This window comes from Saimiri boliviensis, chromosome 12, assembly GCF_048565385.1.
Source record: "Saimiri boliviensis isolate mSaiBol1 chromosome 12, mSaiBol1.pri, whole genome shotgun sequence".
In the NCBI taxonomy this organism is placed as follows: domain Eukaryota; kingdom Metazoa; phylum Chordata; class Mammalia; order Primates; family Cebidae; genus Saimiri; species Saimiri boliviensis.
In genome coordinates, this window is record NC_133460.1 from 54,183,810 (window position 1) to 54,204,258 (window position 20,449).

The window sequence follows — 20,449 nt, forward strand, 5'->3', positions numbered from 1 at the left end:
AACCTCCAAAATGTTGTTTTTCCAACTAATACTCTCCCACCTTTTATTATTTATTTCCATTCGTAGTGACACTAGGACCCCCCAGATGCCTCCATAGCGTTGCTTATGGCTTTGTAGTCCCGCATGAGTAGCCACTGCCATGCTTCTGCCACGCTCTTCCCCATGTCACCTCTGCAGCCACAGCGCTGTTTGGTCGTGTACTGTCAGTGCTTCCAACAGGGGGTGTTTCAGCTCGTCACTTCCCTCTGCTCCATTGCTTTCTCATGACAAAGTTCATCCTGCTTCCGTCTCAGCAAAGCCTGATCTGTGACTCTGTGACGTGTGCTTTTGGATGTGAGTGTGTCTGTGTGTGTATCCACCTTAGGGAGAAAACGGATTTCATAATATCATTGAACAAATTGGCCCATTACATTTGCTACCCTTGATCAAACAAAAAACCAAAAATGTGTCGTTTGGACAAAGTAGTAGAATTTATTATCTCAAAACTGATAATGGGAATGCTATAACTAGACATTGATAAAACTTCTAATCTTGGTTGAAAAATATGATTTTGCTGTGTATTGCTCTTACTTTCCCTCATATATTTATTAAAGCTGTGAAAAGATGACAGTGATAAAAGTGATAAATTCAAATAAAAATTTGAGTATAGCAGGGAAAGGATACTGCTGGATGTATGAGCAGTGATTAGATGTAAAAGCTTATAAAGCTTAAAAAAAAAAAAATCCCTATTTGCCCACTATGCTAATTTGGTGCCATTTTGGTAATATATGGTGGTTACTCATGATTGAAGTTAGTGAATACACTTTCTGCTGGTTTTAAATGACAGATACTGAAATAAAAATAAACATCAAACAAGAAAGTGCAGATGTAAATGTGATTGGAAACAAGGATGTCGTTACTGAAGAGGATTTGGATGTTTTTAAGCAGGCCCAGGAACTTTCTTGGGAGGTAAGGCAAGGATCCCACATTATAGTAGCAAGTATAAAATGTGGCTTCTAACTATTAATATGGAATTACTGTGTTGATTTTATAGAGAATCCCTTTCAACATCCTTTGTGATTCTTTAGGAGTTACCTTGCCCATTTTTAGTGACGGTACATTGAAAAGCAAAGACTTTGTAGAATTGTCTCCACTCTTAGAAGTAGGTAGGGGCTCAGCTGGTCTCGCAAAATAAAATAAGAGTAGCACTGGTTGAGGCAGATTTTGGAAAACATTTCTAGGTGTGAAGGAATAGATTTCCGATGAGTTTTGCCTAAATTTAGAAAATAACAATTTAAAATCATTAACAAAAAGAAGAACATCGTTGTTAAATTTACTGATGCTTCTTCCAACACAGATGGCCAGCCATATGAAAAATGTCTCATATTTTTAGCTCTTTTGCATTGATGAAAACAATGTTGTGTTTCATGATCAGTTGTAGTCAGTTTGATTTTCACTGTCCAGTAATTTCTTTAAGTGATTCCACTTTAATTCTGCTTATTAGCACCCAGATATTGAAAGATGAGGCTGTAAGACTTCTCAAAGACGAATCTGTTATGAATTGTGAATTTGTTGTGTCAGTGACTGCATTTGGTTTCTCTGGCCAGTGTGGTCAGGTAGACTCCTTACCCAGCCCCACTTCCTGTTTTGTGGAGAAGGGGTTTTCTGTAGGCTCTTAACGCTTTATTTTTAGTAGCAGCCCGTTGGGCTAAATACTCCTGACAGTTTTTACCTTTAGAGCTATTGGATATTTCCATCCCTCAGTCCACCCCTACCAGGATGCCTTTTAGCAGCTTTCCTTTGGCTAAGATAAATGTCACATTTCCCCCAGTTATTAAGAGTAAAAGCTCTTGAACCAGCCCAGGTTGGAAACGGAGCAGGTCAAAATTCCTGTGCTAATCAGTAGTGGGATTGCCTCCTCGAATAGTTACTTTACTCCAGCCTGGGCAACACAGCAAGATGCCATCTCTTTTTAAAAAAAGATTTGAAGTCCTTAAATTTTATCCTTTATCTTGGGCCTACTTCTGACATTCATGTATAAATACGAACAATAGGCCATTATCTGAAATATACTGCTAATTCTAAAGCTTTTTCATTCCAACATGGTAAAACTGGCTTTTTCATTCAAGAAATATTCTTGTTCTGTGTCAGGCACTATACTAGACACTAGGGATACCACAGTGAATCTGGCAGGCAGTGTTCTTAACCTCATATGGCTTACTATATGGAAATAAGGGAAATAAGAGGAAACAAATGCTAACCTGCAGCTTTCACAATTGATTATTTAATTACAGTTCTGATGAATACTACCTTGTGGAGGAATAGGAAACTATAAGTCTGTGTAACAGCCACGTCATCTTATAGTCACCTAATTTCTAATATATTACAACAGATTGTTAAATCCAGTTCTATCAACATTTGTATGTATTTATACCATACTTATTTCCTTTGTTATATTGTTTCTTAGGGTATTTGTTTTTTTGTGAATCTCACACAAAGGTAGTGTTAGATTGGTGCAAAAGTAATTGTGATTTTGGCCATTGAAAGTAATTAATAAAAATGGCAATTACTTTTGCCCAACCTGTTTTATAAGGCTTGATAGTGTTATTTTAAGATCATGAAAATTCACAATTAAGATTAATGTTCTGGTCTTTAAGTTTCGATAGTCATTGGTGAAAGAACCAAAATGTAAGTGATGTATATATATTATTATTTTTCTTTTCTATTTACCAGAAAATAGAGTGTGAGAGTGGGGTGGAAGACTGTGGCCGGTACCCTTCTGTGATTGAATTTGGTAAATACGAAATCCAAACCTGGTACTCCTCGCCTTACCCACAGGAATATGCAAGGTAATGGAATAAGTTTGGCAGGTATATATCTTTAACGTCACATACGTGAGAAAGGAAAATTATTGATTCTAAAGCAGGAATTAGGGATGATTTAGGAAATGAATTTTGATGGTCAGTGCTAACTGCTTCCCAAACTACTGCTTTTGCCAGCACCTTTTTATAGTATGCCTTGTTCTCTGTGAATTCCTTGTGTTCCTTAGTTACTTACACAGGCACTATACATTTCGCCATTTAGCTTCTAGATTGTGCTTTCTTTTCTTGGTTAATTGGGCAAATGTTGGCTCTGTGTGAAACCAAATAAGAAAAAAAAAATTGCCATGGTGAATCATTTGGTAGACTGTCTCCTCTAGTTGCCTTTTATATTCTTTTAATTAGGCCTGTTAGTTTTAGCTCTGATTTCTGGCATTTTATTTTCAAGTTTTTAATAGAAATTTAGCAAAAGAAGGAAAAATGGGAGAAAGTCAGTGGGAATGAGTAGTCTTTAGAGACCCTTCCCCAAGTCTTTACTTTTAGAGCCATTTGTGACTTATTAAAAATGAAGAGAAGGCCAGGCACAGTCGTTAACTCCTGTAATCTCAGCAATTTGGGAGGATGAGGTAGGCGGATCACCTGACGTCAGATGTTGGATACCAGCCTGGCCAACATGGTGAAACCCCATCTCTACTAAAAATACAACAATTAGCCTGGTGTGGTGGGGCACACCTATAATCCCATCTACTCAGGAGGCCGAGGCACGAGAATCGCTTGAACCCAGGAGGCGGAGGTTTCAGTGAGCCAAGATTGTGCCACTGCAGTCCAGCTCAGGCGACAGAGTGAGACTCTGTCTCAAAAAATAAAAAGAAGAGAAAATAATGGGATCTGAGTTTTCATTTGTCTTAAACTTAAGATTAGCTATGAATAAATATATCCCAAAATGGGTACATTGAGAATAGATTTCTTCCATCAGGTACATCAGGGTACTTACTAGTACCTTCAAAAGTGTTTCAGTTTGCAAAGTTTTCAGTAATTATAAACTTGATTTTCTTATAGAATAGATCTTATTTGTAACTGGAGAAAATGAGAAGCGTGTTCAGAAAGTTAAGTGACAAAGTAAGAGTCAAGAATTTGGGTTTCTCCTCCTTGCTTATACCATTCGTTTGTGTGTTCTTGAACATTTTTTAAAAAATGAATGTGAGCTTTAATTTGCATAGGTAATCATAAACCATGTCCTCTGAAAGCTTTGAATAAAATTTGTACGTTAAGTGCAAATTTTGAAAGTAGTCTCATCTGTATTTCTCTCTTGAAAACCTTTTTCCCCATTCTTATATTCCGAAGACCTTGAAAGTGCTTCTAAACGTTTTCCTGTAAATACTAGCAATGTTCATTAAGATATGGAAATAAAAAGTGTTCTGATTTTTAAGGTGGCGAAAAGGTCAGCAGGGAAGAGAGGTATTTGTCTTTTACTCAAAGTGACAGTGGAATTGCTAGAAAACAAATTAGGTCTTTTGATTTTCAGCCCTGCTATTTACCGCATTAGACCATATATAGATCTATGATAATAACTTTAAAGTTACCTCTTCCAGAAGAGGAAATGGTAACAACTAAGTTCGAGGACTTCTCTGCCTCATATGTGTGCAGATTGTCTAAAAATAATAAATTCATTTCTAAGTAAAATATTTTTATAGTTCTACCACTGACCATATATAATTGGAAATAATATAGTAAACCTGAATTAAGAAAAATATGCTTGGCCCCTTGACAGGATAGTATCCCTATTAAGTTGATTTTTAGGGTGGTGATTCCACATCTGTAAACCTTTCTTTACATAGGATATTTTAAAGGAAACAAATGATTTGTTCACAAAGTAAAGGCAGCACATATTATGGATATGGATTATATTGAAAAATAATGTAAGGGTTTTTTTTTTTTTTTTGGTTTTTTTTTTTTTTTTTTTAAAGTAGAGATGGGGTTTCACCCTGTTGACCAGGATGGTCTCAATCTCTTGACCTTGTGATCCACCCGCCTCGGCCTCCCAAAGTGCTGGGATTATAGGCTTGAGCCACTGCGCCTGGCCTTGTAAGGTGGTTTTTACATTCTCTCTTTACTATTGGTTTTCTTTTTCTTCTTCTTTTCTTTTTTTTTTTTTTTTTTTTTTTTTTTTGAGACAGTGTCTCACTCTGTTGCGCAGGCTGGAGTAGTGCAGTGGTGTGATCTCAATTCACTGCAACCTCTGTCTCCTGGGCTCAGGCAGTTCTCCTGCCTCTGCCTCCTGAATAGCTGGCACCACAGGCATGTGTACCATGCCAGCTAATTTTTATATTTTTATAAGAGATGGGGTTTCACCATGTTGGCCAGGCTGGTCTCAAACTCCTGACTTCAGGTTATCCACCCGCCTCAGCCTCCCAAAGTGCTGGGATTACTGGCATGAGCCACTGCACCTGGCCTTTTTATGACTTAGAGAAAATTGAACAATATTTAATCTTCCCCTCCGAACAGTATAATCAGTCTGATAGATTTGTGATTTTTAAACTTTAACAGATTACCAAAGCTTTACCTGTGCGAATTCTGTCTTAAATATATGAAAAGTAAAAATATTTTGCTAAGACACTCAAAGAAGTGCGGATGGTTTCATCCTCCAGCAAATGAAATTTACCGAAGGAAAGACCTTTCAGTATTTGAGGTAAGCAAGTATAAATTAAAAATTCAGCTTTTTGAAGTCCGGTACTCCTAATTGTTGACTATGTGCTGATTTGTGTTTAGAAGGTACAAATTATATTTAATTTTGTCAGTGAGATTCAGACTCTCCTTTAAAACATCTCCATGTTTTGGAATGTTTAACCGTATTAAGCAACCATTTAGATTGATGAAGGATCCCTACTTCATCACATTAACATTTTTGTCTTCCCCCAAATCCCTGTCTACACCAGATATATTCACCAATGAATTTATGATCTCCTCAGCTCTTTGTAAATTCCACTTTCTTTGGCAGGAGAAATGAGCTTTGTTCAGCAGCTCCAGCCAATGTCTGGCAGGTGCTCACTCTTCCAGGGAATTGAGCAGCTGTACATATCTCCTCAATACATAACCACCTGTGTTTCCATCCCCTTCTTGGCAGGATGGATAATCCTTTTGGTGAGACCCTAGCAGATGTTGGAACTCTCCCCCCATCTGGGTAGATGGCCACCCCTGAAGAACTCTGCTGTTCACAGGAACCCCTTGTGGCCATATGTCTGTCATTGTGGGTTTCTTGAAGACATTTTGTATTTCCAGAATTGATTTAGTAGCAGGCCTTTGCCTCTATATAGTTATGTTGTTTAATTATGTATCTGTTGTCAGTTTGAGGGATTCAGTTCAGCTGTGTCAGTTCCACCTTGAGGAGACCATGTCTTTCTTCCATGTTATTGTCTGTTTGCAAGGCTTTTCACTTCTCTCCTTCATGCTCTTCCCTCCACTTGGACCCTTCTATTGTCTACTGCATTTTCTGCTCTGTGACCCATTTTGGTGTACACTGATGCTCATTCCTGGGTGCTCAGAACAAGCCTGCCTTGTACAGCAGATACGATGTCTTCTTTCTCTGAAATACAGTTTCACTTCTGGATTCTCTTTTTCTGAGTTGTTCAGGCTGAGATTTACTATTCTGCCTTATAGTTCTCTTTTATTTCTGGCCTGCAGTTTCTTGCCATAATATTACATAAAGGGAACGTTGTAGGTTTCTCACATGGACCAGGCTCCTTCTCAGACAGGTTTGTGCCCACTAGTTTTTCCCCAAGACTGATCAGAGAACACAGGAAACTCCAGTTGTGTCTTATGATGCTTTTTAAAAGCCTCCTCTTTTCTGTCAGGCTCTTTTGGCAAGCTTGGAGGAAGCAGGATATTGTTGCTGGGATGGTTAGGTGATATATTAGTTCTTACTAAATGCTAGCCATAGGGTTTCTCAATCTGGGCCCTATTGACATTTTAAGCTGTAGAGTTCTTTGTTGTAGGCACTGTGCTATACAGCGTAGGATGTTTAGCAGCATCTCTGGCCTCTACTCATTGGATGCCAGTAGCACCACCAGCCCCTCCAGTTATATCAACCAAAATCGTCTCCAGACATAGCCAAACATGCCTGGGGGGCAGAATCATCCCCAGGAGGAACCAGTGGGTGAGAGGGAAGGCTGAATACACGTTGCCTGACCTTTCTGTTGATTATGCTACCCTGCCAGCCCCAGCCAGCTGAGGTGACAGAGCTAATGTCAGAAGTTCAGCTTTCCTATTGGCTCCTTCCTTGATGCCTTAAATCTTTTCTTCCAACCAAAACATTGTTTCTCAAGTCTCAAAACACATCGTTGGTCTTAAGTAATTATTTGATAAATCAGCGTGAGTCAGCATTGGGATTGAAGCTCCCATAAATCCACGGAACATCTTCTCAGGGGCAAGGAATCAGTCTGGTTAGGCTGGTAAGAATGGGCTGTTCTTTCAGGGCAGGCGCTTTTGGACCATACAGAGATGAGAGGGGAAGCCTCAGAAGCGTGGATGTAAAATTTGCTTACACAAATAAGGAGTTGGATTTGATAAGTACCAAGGTCCCTATTCTAGAATCTGAGTTAATAGAGGATAACATTTGGGCAACTTTTCTCCCAGCAGTTTCCTAAAAAGCTTATAAAATAAATGAATAATCACAGATTATGATTTTCCTGTCTTCTCTTTATATATCCCTCTTACACCTTTCACAGCTGATCAGAATTTTCTTCTGCACTGTCACCTCTCTGTTTTTCTGGTTCACAGATAATGTGTATCTCATCTTTCCTTTTTGTAATATACTGCCATTTCCAAAAGGGCCATACTCTCGAATACATGAAAACTTCCTTTAATTAAAGGGAGAATTGTATCCTCTGTGCCCGTTGCCCATATTTGATTGTGTTGCTATGTATGGGACCTAGGTTTCATCCAAGGGAAATAGTTATATGAAATCTAAAAATAATTTGTGCAAGATGAGAACCCGTATGGTCCACAGGAGACCTGAGAATGGTCAGGTTCATTGCTGAAGAGCTCTGGTTAGCAAATACCCATTTCCCTTAAGAAAAGTGCTAGGAAAATTCTTCTTGAATCTGCTGTGTTTTCATTTTCAACAAGTAACTACATTTGATCAAAGAAATTGGCATCTGTACCTAGCCTCCTGTCTATAGCCATCAGTATCACAGCTTGATTCTTTTATTTTGAAGAGAAGTAGACTGTAATCATGGTGCTTATTGTAGGTTGAAATTCATATCACTTTCTCTGTAAGTATTCCCAACATAGATATTTTATCTTTTCCAATTATATTTAAAATGATGCTTGGGATAAAACCAAAATGGAAACCTCTTTGCTAATCCACACTTGTGGGGAAATCAGAATAATACAGTTCATTTATTTTAGTTTTCTGTGAAGCCCTTTTGAAACAACATAAAGTTTAACTTACTTGAAGTATTTTTATCTGTTTATATTTCCTTAATACCGATTTATTTGGTTTAAGTAAAGAGAGAGGACATGCCTAATCATTTTTAACTCAGAATAAACTACAAGTAAAAATCACTTCTTTGCTAGTAGTTTGGCCCTCCTTTGGTAGCATAAAGAGAAATTTAAACTATCTTAAATGTACCCTAATTTAAGAGAAAATGTGGAATTCTGATTTGCCAGTGACAGCTGTTTCCTGGTTAAAGCTGTTCTTGCTTAATAGAGTGTTTTAATCTCTCAGTTTAGGATTTGGAAATAAAATTAATGTGCTTTCAGAAATACCATATAGAAGAAACAATTTTATATGGAGCAGTATTTTTATGTTAAATAATGTTGTCTGTTTCTTTTTGCTAGGTTGATGGGAATATGAGCAAAATTTATTGCCAAAACCTTTGCTTGTTAGCCAAGCTCTTCCTGGACCACAAAACGTTGTATTATGATGTCGAGCCATTCCTTTTTTATGTCCTTACAAAAAATGATGAAAAGGGCTGTCATCTGGTTGGATACTTCTCTAAGGTAAAACAAGAGCCAGCATGACCTTCATTTTCTTTTTCAAAATGTTTTTGGTAGAGCCCAATTCTTTGAACAGGGTTTTTTCATGACTATAATTTGAACAAGCGACATGTGTTTTTGAAAAGCTCAGGTTCTTGTTCAGAGCTCATTTTAAAAGATGAAAACAAGAAACATGGTGCCTAGTAAGCGTGTAGAGGACCGCAACACTGCGTGCCATCTTGGTGACATTATAATTGCTGCCTTGTGGACCACTTAGCATCTTTGATTTTCCCAGTATTAAGCTTATTTCCGTTTTCCCTTTAAGTGGTGTCAACATGAAGGTTTCAGTTTAATGCATGTAGCATTGAAGAGAGAATTCTCCTCTCTCCTTGTTGCCTTCCCTGTGTGGTCAACGGTGTCTCAGTGAGTTAAGACATTGGCATTTGGATAGCCAAGCTGATAAAATGACTGATTTTACACTTTCGTCTCTTATTCTCTGTGCTATGGTTTTAAGTTCTAAAGCAATCTCACCTTTAGAAAGCTTAAGTATTTCTACTTGTTAGAGTGGGAAAAACATTGACATACTGAGGGGATATAGCTTGTCCTTTTCACTGGTTCAGAGCAGTTCACTCACATTCTTCTGCTCAAAGGCTTCTGAGAAACAAATTAACTCCTTTGCAATAAAGGAAAACTGAGTTTGGAGATGTTCACCAGGTAATGACCTTAACTTTTCTGAGGTTCCTGGGGAGTAGTTAAATGTACCAGAATGGCACCTAAATAGAGACAATAATTAAGAAACTTTTAGGCAGAAGGTCCAAACTCTATATTTTATTTATTTTACAATATACTTTTTATATTAGGTGATATGTGAATTTTAATGAATCTGCTCTTTCACAATGTAAATGGGATGCTTTATAAAAGTGCCATTTTCATGGAGGTTCAAAAGATAGAATGTATATGAAGGTACTTGCAAACTATAGCTATCCTGAATTTAAAAATCAACCCCAAAGATCATAAGCAAAAATAAGTAACAGCATTCATGGAAAACTGCCTCACTGTTTTAATCCACATATTTGGCAAAGCTTTACAGTGAAAAAGAAGAAAGTTAATTTGCACATTCCAAATTCAAAAGATGATAGAGAATTAACACTGAATAAAACAATCAATAGGGAATCTATTTATGTGATTAATAAATAAAACACCTTACCTTTTATCTAGGTTTGTCAAGATCATTTTTCTCCAGAGGCTTAAAAAGAATAATGATTGTGTCCTTCCTGTTAGAAAATGGTGTTTCTTTCGGTGTCTCTGGGTTTAAATGTAGGCTTCACGGTGCCCACCTTGCTTGTGCTGCCCTGACCATCCTGCTCCTGAGTCTGGTGTTGGCCGCTGAGTAGCAGCCACGTCTAGAGTTGGTGGTGATTCTTGAAGTTTGACTTTCTGTCTCTCTTCCTCCCAGGGTACTCAACATTTTACTCAGAACTAGCTCAACTTTTCTCATTTTGTCACAGCTTCTTCTGTAGCACGGCAGCAGCTGCTGTCATTTCCTACTATTTTGGAATACTAATATTCCTTGGCAGTGTAGTGAAACAAAAATTAATCTAAAAAATAACCATGTTAAAAGACTAGATGAAACTAAACCGTATTCTTGTGTCAATTGGAATCTGGAGGACTCTGGCCCTTTGGGGCTATTCTTGAACCAAATTCTAGAGGTTATTAGAATGACAGTTCAAGGATAGCCAGAGAAGGTCCAGAATGACCTGGAAAGGTTCAGTGCAAATTGTTACATGCACATGACTTTCCAAGCACGTAGTAGATGGCTCTAAACAGAAAGGAAAGATGGAGCAGTTATTTTATTCATAGCTTAGAATTTAGCTGTAGTAACATGTTAAGTTGGAGGGGGGCGGTGCGGGGCAGGGGGAGAAGAAAGATCACTACATATTGGATTTTTAAAACTCCGAAAGGTGGAAGTGGTTCTGGACAAAGAAAGGAATGGCATCAAGGAGTAATTCTCTTAACCCAGAGTACATTTCTTTTTAGAGAGAGTGATCCATTTGTCTAACTTTGCAAAACAGACGAATTACTTGAACCTTTGCCATTGATGTGCACATCCAGTGATGGACAATTCATCTTCTTAGGAAAACTGACACACATTGCTTCCTCCTCATTTTTTAGAGGCTCCATAGACAGCTACAAATGTGCAAAAGTTGGGAGTACATCTTTTTCACAAAGAAATCTTCAATTCTGCCCTGTAGGGTTTTTTCCACAACCATCTCCTGTGATCTTTCAAATTGGTTCATTAAAGATCTGGGTGTTCTGAAGTAATTCTTTGGTGTGGTTAGTGCCATTTGTGGTCAATCTTATTTGTGGTTTATATTTGGCCAGAGCATCCACGACCTCAAAAGCCTTTTCCAGATCTCTGTGTAGGTTTTGGCAACTTCTGTGTACTCTGAATAAAAAATTGCTGCTCTGATGCCACCTCCCATGAAAGCTGCAAATTCTTCTTTAACTGTAAGAGCTGTTTCTTACCATGTGCTACCCAGTCTTCCTCCTGATTTCAGACTGTCGGTAATATTTTGGTCTAACCTTTTGTTTGGAGGCTTTGGGGTTTCTTGTTTTTGTCTTTTTGTTTCATTTTGTTTTCCTGGTTTGAAATGGAAATTAATTATTTTTCTAGCTTTTTACATTGACTTTTTATTCATAGGAGAAATATATTTGTGCACATCTACCCACGCAGATACTGTTTTAGTTTCACTGGGGCATTTGCCCAAAGGCAGAAGACAGATTGCCGTTGCAGAGTTGTAGATTATTATTATATTTAGCAAGATAGCTGGCTAAATCCTGACTCACTCCACTGGGTGACTCCCTGGGATGTTATTTTCTCTGTCTCTGAAGTTGTTTGAGCAAAGAAAGCATTTCTTTTATTCTATCTGTATTCTGTTTTATTTGGTTTATATTTCCTTGGATTCTTTATTCATATTTTATGACACTGACTTTCAAGAATAAAGATGTAGTTGAGAGGCGTGCCCAGAATCAATGGTTTATTGTTAGTTGATAGGTTAATTGATTAATATAGTAGGATTTTCTGCTTGATCCCGACCTAACCCACTGACTTTCTTTAGTGGACAGTTTTACAAGACAGTGGCAGGTGCAGGGAATTGCCCACTTCAGCAGGGCTCTGACATACTCGATCTGTTTCTCCTTCCCTCAGGAAAAGCTTTGCCAGCAGAAGTATAATGTCTCCTGCATAATGATCATGCCCCAGCACCAAAGGCAAGGATTTGGACGGTTTCTCATTGATTTCAGTAAGTGAAGTACTTTATTTACTTTCTTGATCTCAGGAAGCTGATGGCTGTTACAGGAAACAGTAACACATAAAACTTTATTTAACCTGCGTTGTTGTTTTTATCAATAGATAATGGGTTTTCTATTTATATTTACATAGGTTAGAACATCTTCCTCAATTGAAAAATGTACTGCTGCTCAGTGATTGTACTCTAGGAAATTGAGACTAGATCTCTCGGCAGCGGCCCTCACATGCAAAGCCATTACCCTGAATGAACCAGCAGAATTACATTCCATTTTGTGGTGCTCATGCTCATTAGCACCAAAAGAGGCAATTATTCGTGATTAAAGCTAAAGGAAGTATTATTTGAAAGGATTTTCAGCTCTAAAATTTTGCCTATAATTTTGTACAGTACAAAGCAGGAAAGGTATATTTCCATTTAGAAAAATAATTCCCTAGGCAGCATATCCTGGGCCTTGCTGGTAGAAATAAATCTTACCTTGTTTTGTTAATTTCCCTTTTCTATTATGGAAATTAATAGTGTTTGTATCTGAAGTTTATCATATATACACTCATAGCCTCCTCAATTAAAACCAGAATAATATATAAAAGCATGCACATGGATAATGTTTTTAAAAATTGGTAGTTTTTTTTTTCTTCTTGTTTATATTTTACTGGATATGTAAATGTAGTGTTAGGGGTACATTTGGAGAATTGATTCAAAATATCTAGATAACACAATGACCAGATATCCCATAATAGTCATTTCTGGTCATGTGTCACTAGGAACCAGGTCCTTGATTACCAGATTGCAGTTTGTCTGATTATTAACTGAAAGGAGAGAAATTGAGGACTTTGCACAATCTTCGTCAGGTACATCAGATGCCAAAACCGCAATGTAAAGGTGCTCGCAGAAAACCATGAAGAAATATAGTGAATCTAAAGCTATATTATTAGGTAATAAAATATTAAGGTCTGATTAAGGTATAAAATAACTGAATAGCAGTTTTGGACTGATTTATATAATTGATTGACATTGAAGAATGTGATTCTTTTAAAAGAAGAATTTTGATTATTTTTCTATTTTTGGATAATATTTTTAGTTATTAATTCATTACCCTAATCTTATCTATACTTTCCTAACCTAGATATCCATGCAACCAGTAATCCCAAGGAGGACCATCTACCAAATGCAGTGTACCATTTTTATTTTTATGGAGTCCTAGCTGTAATCATTTCTAAATGATTACAAAACCATTTATCTCGTTCTCTAGTTTTGTGTGGCTACCATTCATAAGTAGTTCATAAATGTAGTTTCTGGTATGCATAGCAGCCATCCAGCCTTAAATTTGTGGTCATATCTATATGCCTACAGAATAAGGCAGTTCCTTAGCTCAGTATTCAAGGTCTTCTAACATCTAGTTCCAGCCTATCGTTTACGTTTTTTTATCTACTAATCTCCTTTTTCTCAAATATTCTGAGCGTGATCGTATACCTCCATTTTTTATCTGTGCAATCCATTCCTTGAAATGATCACCTCCTCCTTTCCTAGACTTTATTAAAAATCCTGCCCATTGTTAAGAGCCAGCTGAAGAATCTCTGCTTTTTGATCCTACCTCCTGGAATTTTATGTCATACCTTTATTGGTTCCATATTCTATATGGCATCGCAGTTACACTCTGTTCACCCTTTTGTGATAATTATTGACAGAGGTGTCAGACTTCCAACTTCTCTGTATCCAGTAGGACAGTTTCCTATATAATGTGTTAGATTATATAAATTAAATTTTATTGATAAAAATTAAATTTCAAATTGATATGGTTGCTGTCCACAATAATTGTCTACCTAAAATTAAAAAGGAATTGGTACTTACGAGGTAAAAGTTTAAGCTCTAAATTCAATAGCGTCTTATTTGTACAGTATGAACTGCCACTAAGACCTTCTACATCAGAGAATAAACAATCCGGATAACAAAGACATTATCTTCTTTATTTTAACCATTTTAGTGGAAACTGTTATTAGAATCTATCTTGTATTTTTAAACTACAGAACACATTAAAATCTTTAATGAGTGGCTCAGGGCCACACTGATGAATGCTGTCCACCAGGATGTGACCAGGCAGTGCGGTGCTGAGGGTGTAGTTTTCAATTTTCTCTTTCCTGTACACTTAGCATTGTCCCTACTAGAGTGAGTTAAGGAGTGTAGTGAAAGGTTTGAATAAAGTTGAAAAGGGCTCTATGAGTCCGCAGAGTAGCCATCATGAGAAAGCTCACGCTCCTGAGTTGAAAATATTTATGGACGGGTGGGGAGGTGGGAAGAGACAGCATGGGGAGAAATGACAGATACAGGTGAGGGGACGGAAGGCAGCAAAGCACACTGCCATGTGTGTACCTATGCAACAATCTTGCATGTTCATCACATGTACCCCAAAACCTAAAATGCAATAAAAAAAAAAAAGAAAAAAGAAGAAAAAAAAAAAAAAAAAAAAAAGAAAATATTTATGGACAAGAAGTTATTGAAATTAAATGGTGGCAGACATGTCCAAGGAATATTGCGGGGATTTGATCCCATTATGAATCTTGTGATAGATGAATGCATGGAGATGGCGACTAGCGGATAACAGAACAATATTGGAATGGTGGTAATACGAGGAAATAGTATCATCATGTTAGAAGCCTTGGAACGAGTATAAATAATGGCTGTTCAGCGGAGAAGCCCATGTCCTCTCTCCATAGGGCCTGTTTTACTATGATGTAAAAATTAGGTCATGTACATTTTCATATTAGACTTCTTGTTAAACTTTTGTAATAGTCAAAAAAAAAAGTTGGAAAGGGATTGGTGTTATTCTCTCACAGAAAGGGAGACTAGGGGAAGAATTTTATAGCACTCAATGGGAACTGGTGTAAACCCGATAGAAATTCAATTTAAAACCAAAAGAATTTCTTGCCTCTAAAAGTTTTAAGGAAGATAGTTAATAGCACCTTCTCCTAGAAGTTACTTAAAGTAACGGTAGATAAATATCTTTCCATAATGATTGAAATCCAGCCTTTTGCAGAAGGTAGGATGAGTCACAGGACCTCTCATGATCATTTTTAATCTCATAATTTGGAACGCAAGAAAGAAAACTAACTAGGGTTGCAGATTTTCTGAAATCCGCTCTGGCTTTTCAAAAGACCTTTAATGGTTAAATTAATTTTATTTCTATTTTGTACATGAGCCTGGGGTCTTTTGGTCAGGGATGTATTTTCAGTAAGTCAAATGAGGTTGTAAATCAGGTAGATCTTTATAATTGCAGTTTAGTAAGCTGAAACGAGGTACAAGCAGGGAGAAAGACAGAGCCGCCCACTTGCACACTTGATCACAGACGTGGGTGGAATGTGATGCGTTGTATATATATACATGCTCCTAGACTTACAATGGGTCTGTGGGCTGCTAAACCCATCGTAAAGTGAAAATATCATAAATTGAAAATACATTTAATACACCTAATCTACCAACCATCTTAGCTTAGCCTGATCTACTTTAAATGTGCTTAGAACACTTAACATTACCCTACAGTTGGGCAAAATAATCTAACACAAAGCCAATTTTATAATAAAGTGTTGAATATCTCATGTAAGAGTGCCGTATCACATATCACTAACCCAGGAAAGGATCAAGTATGGTTTTTTGTTTTTGTTTTTGTTTTTGTTTTGAGACGGAGTTTTGCTCTTGTTACCCAGGCTGGAGTGTAATGGCACGATCTCGGCTCACCGCAACCTCCGCCTCCTGGGTTCAGGCAATTCTCCTGCCTCAGCCTCCTGAGTAGCTGGGATTAAAGGCATGTGCCACCATGCCCAGCTAATGTTTTGTATTTTTAGTAGAGACGGGGTTTCACCATGTTGACCAGGATGGTCTTGATCTCTTGACCTCGTGATCCACCTGCCTCGGCCTTCCAAAGTGCTGGGATTACAGGCGTGAGCCACCACGCCCGGCTCAAGTATGGTTTTTACTGAATGGTATTGCTTTCGCACCATAATAAAGTCATACCATTGTAAGCCAGGGACCATCTGTGTAAAGAACTGCAAATGCAGAGCTTTGAACACTGTTCTTCAGGGCAGCCGAGTGAGGTGGATTGGTCATCCATTGGTCCATGTGCTGCTTGCGGAATAAGTCATTTGTCTTTCCCTTACTAGACAAGCTTCTCTGGGATTTATCAGAGCATGGCTCTCCAGGAGGCCATTTGCAGAGTTTGGCCAGAGTGACTAAAGGGCATCAACTCCCAGTTTGCTTATGAACTCCCTAATGGGTTTTGTGACTCTTTGCCCACAAATGGAATGGGTGGAGGGGAGAGTGACTATCTTGGATTGGTTGAGAATACTTTCTTTCCTCTTAGATTCTAGGATTCCCTCTCCTTCTCAATCAGAAAATTTTAAAGTTTTCCCCATCTCTGTCTGTAAAGTCTCTCTCTCTCTCTCTCTGTCTCTCTCTCTGTCTCTCTCTCACTCTCATTCTCTCCATCCCCACCAGACATCTCAGAACTTCAGAGAACTCCCTTGCCAGCAAAACGTTTGCAGTTCCTTCTTCAGAGCCTCACATCAGCACGGCAAGGAGCTGCTCTACTTCCTGCTGCTGGGCACTGGGGCCCCAGAGTGCTCCCTCCCCAGCCCTGGACTGCTTCTGCTGCTGGGGCTGCCCAGGAATACTTTCTCCATCTCACTATTTTTTTCTTTAATTTTGAAATAAGTTCAGACTTAGAGAAAAGCTCTAAGAATAATACCAAAAATTCCCATGCATTGTTGCACAGGTTCCCATTTTATCACATCTGTTTTCTGCTCTGTTATTCTGATTCTCTCTCTCCCTTTATTTCTCTCTTTCTCTCACATTTTTTTTCAGAATCATATGAGAGTAAATTGAAGACATGTTGTACCTTTACCCTTAAATATTGCAGTGTTTTTCTACGAAGATGCTCTCGTATATAGCCACAATATAAATTATTAAAATCAAGATATTAATCTATGCATGTTGTTTAAATTTTAAATTTTGCCAGTTTATAGTGATGTTCTTTCTAGAGGAAAAAAAAAATCTCCTCCTCCAGGATCACATGCAGTATGTAGTTATTATGTCCCTGGAGCCTCCTTTAATCTGGAATAGTACCTGGTTTTTTGTTTTGTTTTGCTTTGCTTTATGTTTCCATGATTTTGATATTTTTGAAGTATACAGGCCATTTATTTTGTACAGTGTGACTCAGTTTGGGCTTATCTGATGTTTCCTCATGATTAGATTCAGGCTGTACGTTTTTTGACAGGAGTACCATAGAAATGACTGTCCCCCCAGTGCATTTCATCAGGATCATATGATAATATATTTTTCTCATCGCTGGGTTAAGTTTGTACCTGCCAGGTTTCTTAATTTATTAATTCGCATTCCGTAGGAAGAGTTGTTTCTTCTTCCCCATTTATTTAATTTTTTAATATAATTATGGGTTTTAATTTTACTCTATAGGTTATAACTTCTTGTTACCATGATTGATTTTGTTGTTGTCCAAACATCAAATTGTCCCGGATTTATTTAGCAGCAACTATTTCAAGTGGGTTCTTGTCTTTTCCACATGCTTCTGTCTTGTGGATTCTTTCTTCCTTTTCTTAAGCCAGCCCTGGAATCATCCGTTTCTCCTAAGAGCCTTCATTCCTTAGAGTGGAGAACAGTATTTAGGAACCAAGATCTGGGCCAGGTGTGGTGGCTCATGCCTATAATCCCAGCACTTTGGGAAGCTGAGGCAGGTAGATCTTGGGAGACTGAGGCAGGTGGATCTCTTGAGGCCGGGAGTTCAAAACTAGCCTGGCCAACATGGTGAAACCCCAGCTCTACCAAAAATATGAAAATTTTATTTTATTTTCGTATTTTTACAAAATACAAAAATATGGGCGTTGTGGTGTGTGCCTGTAGTCCCAGCTAGTTGGGAGGCTGAGGCAGGAAAATTACTTGGGAGGCAGAGGTTGCAGTGAGCCAAGATTGTCCACTGAATTCCAGCCGGGGCAACAGAGCAAGACTCTGTCTTTAAAAAAAAAAAAAAAAAAAAAAAAAAAAGCTTGACTGTCAAGTGCTGGGGGCATAGGAACCTGGTCATCTTTATTTTTAAGCTGGAGAGCCTGGGAGAGCCTGGAACATGTGTGTGTCCATGAGTAGGAAGCAGACAGAGCAGTGCTGACGGAAAAAATTGAGGTGAAAACAAAAAGCAATATCCAGGCGGGTGGTTTATTACAAAGTCAGAACTGGCATTTGATGAAATTCAGTATTCTCTCCTAACTAAAATACTCAAACCTACTAACTAGAATTATAAAGATTCTAAATTTCAGATTAACTTTCTCTTTTTTGTTGGGGTCGGAGGTACATGTAACTAAAGCTATAAAGGGTAAAGGACAGCTGGGTCCAAAAGTCTGCAAACTGAAGTCTGTAGTTTTTTGAGACCAGATAAACTTGCCATTGATATCCATTAACGCCAGCATCATCAGTTAAGTATCAATGGTACATTCAGGCATTTCTAAAATTAGTATGTTTGTTTGTAGTATAATCATAAAAATGTGTCAGCAGGTTCAGTTTTTGGCTTTCTTTATTCAGTGTTGAAGTATCGGGCAGTCCTTATGGAACAAGGCCGTAACCATAGGAAGCAGAGTGATTGAATGCATTGGGCATTCACTTCAGGAAATCCCCTTTGCTTGCTCTTACATGCTGAGGGTTCACCTTGGCTTTTGTGAGGTCTATGCACTATTTAAAAACAGAGTCTATAATTAATCAGCGCTGCTAGAAGACGGTGCAAATGGCCCAGTTTTGTGCCACCAGGTTATGAACTTGGCTCCTGTCTTAAGTGTGGTTTGCAGTATGCTTCCACGTGTTACCTTTTTTAGAAATGATACTCCCCTCTGCCTGCCACCTCACACATATACAACCAACCAGATTTAAGGGAAGCAGGAAATAAATAAACTTTTAAAGATCCTTTGGGGTATGATTTAGTACCTTCATTCCTTTCTCGCTTGAGTATTAATCGGTGTGGTTTTCTGCACCGTCATTCTTTCCTCCTCTGGTTTAATGGTAGAGATTTCTTCTTTAGGTACCACAACCACACACATCCATAGAGCTCCCCAGGCTTGTCTCTCCTTTAGCCTCTTAATCGTTCTTGGCTGATTTTTTGACGAAGCACCGCATTCGAAGAGAAAAGCATCTTCTCTCTGGTTTCTTGCTCCCTGCTTCTCTGCCCTTCTAAGTCCATGCAAAGAAAGCCACATACTTTGTCTCTACCTAGAGGGGTGTGATGTCAGGAGGCTAATCATATCCACTCTCCCAGAGAGAAAGCTGCTTCTTCCCAGAATCTTAGATGCAAGTTACTGGCTTAAATCTTGTATTATAGGATGGCTAAATACAGGAGGACATGTCATAGTAGTTTGGGTTGCCAGCTACTAACTTCTAGTTTTCACAGACTGCCTTCAGTGGACCATTTTATTTAAAAGAACTTCCACTTATAAACTTTTCAAAGAACAACTTAAGTGAAACTTACGAGTGTTTTTAAGCAGAGATTGAGTGGTTTCATTCTACCTGAAAATTTGCTTTCTTGAAATAAATGTTTAATACCCACTGGCCTATCTCCTCTGGAAAGCAGGAGTTTCCATTTAGAAGTCCAGTTGGTTGGATTCCGGTAACCCCTTTCACCTGACTGTGTTAAGCCCCATGGAACCAGGGCTGTGCGGGAGGCACTGGCTTCTCCCAGAGGGCAGGCTGAGCATAGTATCAGGGCACACTGCTTTCCCTCGGGAGCTGCATCTGGGCCCTCAAGGCCCTGGTGAGAAACTGTACTCTCTAGCAGGGGTCTCTGGGTGTCTCTGCCCCGTGTGGTCAGCCTAGGGCTGCGCTTCCCAAGATAAGACCTGAGAATGGGTACAGGTAATAGAGATATTGCTCCCTTTGCTTCTGGGTGTCCAGAACTCCAGTGCCTGTTGTCTCACCTCTCGCAGCCTCACCCATTTACCCTGGGGAGCTGTGTAAATTCTTTCATATCCATGAGTGGGGAGATGATGAAGCACTCACTTGAGTCTGTCTTGGAGAGGCTGCAGAGTAAATATTCCACTTTCCCCCACTTATGGGCCCCACAAACCAAGCCTCAAAGGTGTGCTTGGGGGGACCATGACAGCATCTCTTAGGGACTTGTGTTTTTTGGTAGTTCTCTCTCTCTCTGTCTCTCTCTAGTGGGACTAATGAAACAAACAAAAAACTAGGCTAAGCAAGTGCAGAGTCAGTGATAAAATTGCATAGGTCTTTTATATAGAGTCATTTATCATTTAAAAACTGAGATATATTTTTAAAAATGGCACCATTAGGCAATTTCACTGATGTAGTGTACTTAGACAAACCTAGACA

At 38.5% G+C, this 20,449-nt stretch overlaps 1 protein-coding gene and 1 pseudogene across 10 annotated transcripts in view; both read left to right on the forward strand.

The window, feature by feature from the left end:
- Window positions 1-20,449, forward strand: part of KAT6B (lysine acetyltransferase 6B) — a 211,371-nt gene that overhangs the window by 160,949 nt on the left and 29,973 nt on the right. For all 10 annotated transcript variants that reach the window (XM_074382431.1, XM_074382434.1, XM_074382435.1 and 7 more), the window contains 5 exons: window positions 827-948; window positions 2,713-2,828; window positions 5,346-5,487; window positions 8,637-8,798; window positions 11,983-12,076. In XM_074382431.1, the coding sequence (XP_074238532.1) occupies window positions 827-948; window positions 2,713-2,828; window positions 5,346-5,487; window positions 8,637-8,798; window positions 11,983-12,076 (636 nt within the window). The remainder of the gene's footprint in view (window positions 1-826; window positions 949-2,712; window positions 2,829-5,345; window positions 5,488-8,636; window positions 8,799-11,982; window positions 12,077-20,449) is intronic.
- Window positions 12,083-17,459, forward strand: LOC141580594 (small nuclear ribonucleoprotein G pseudogene; annotated as a pseudogene).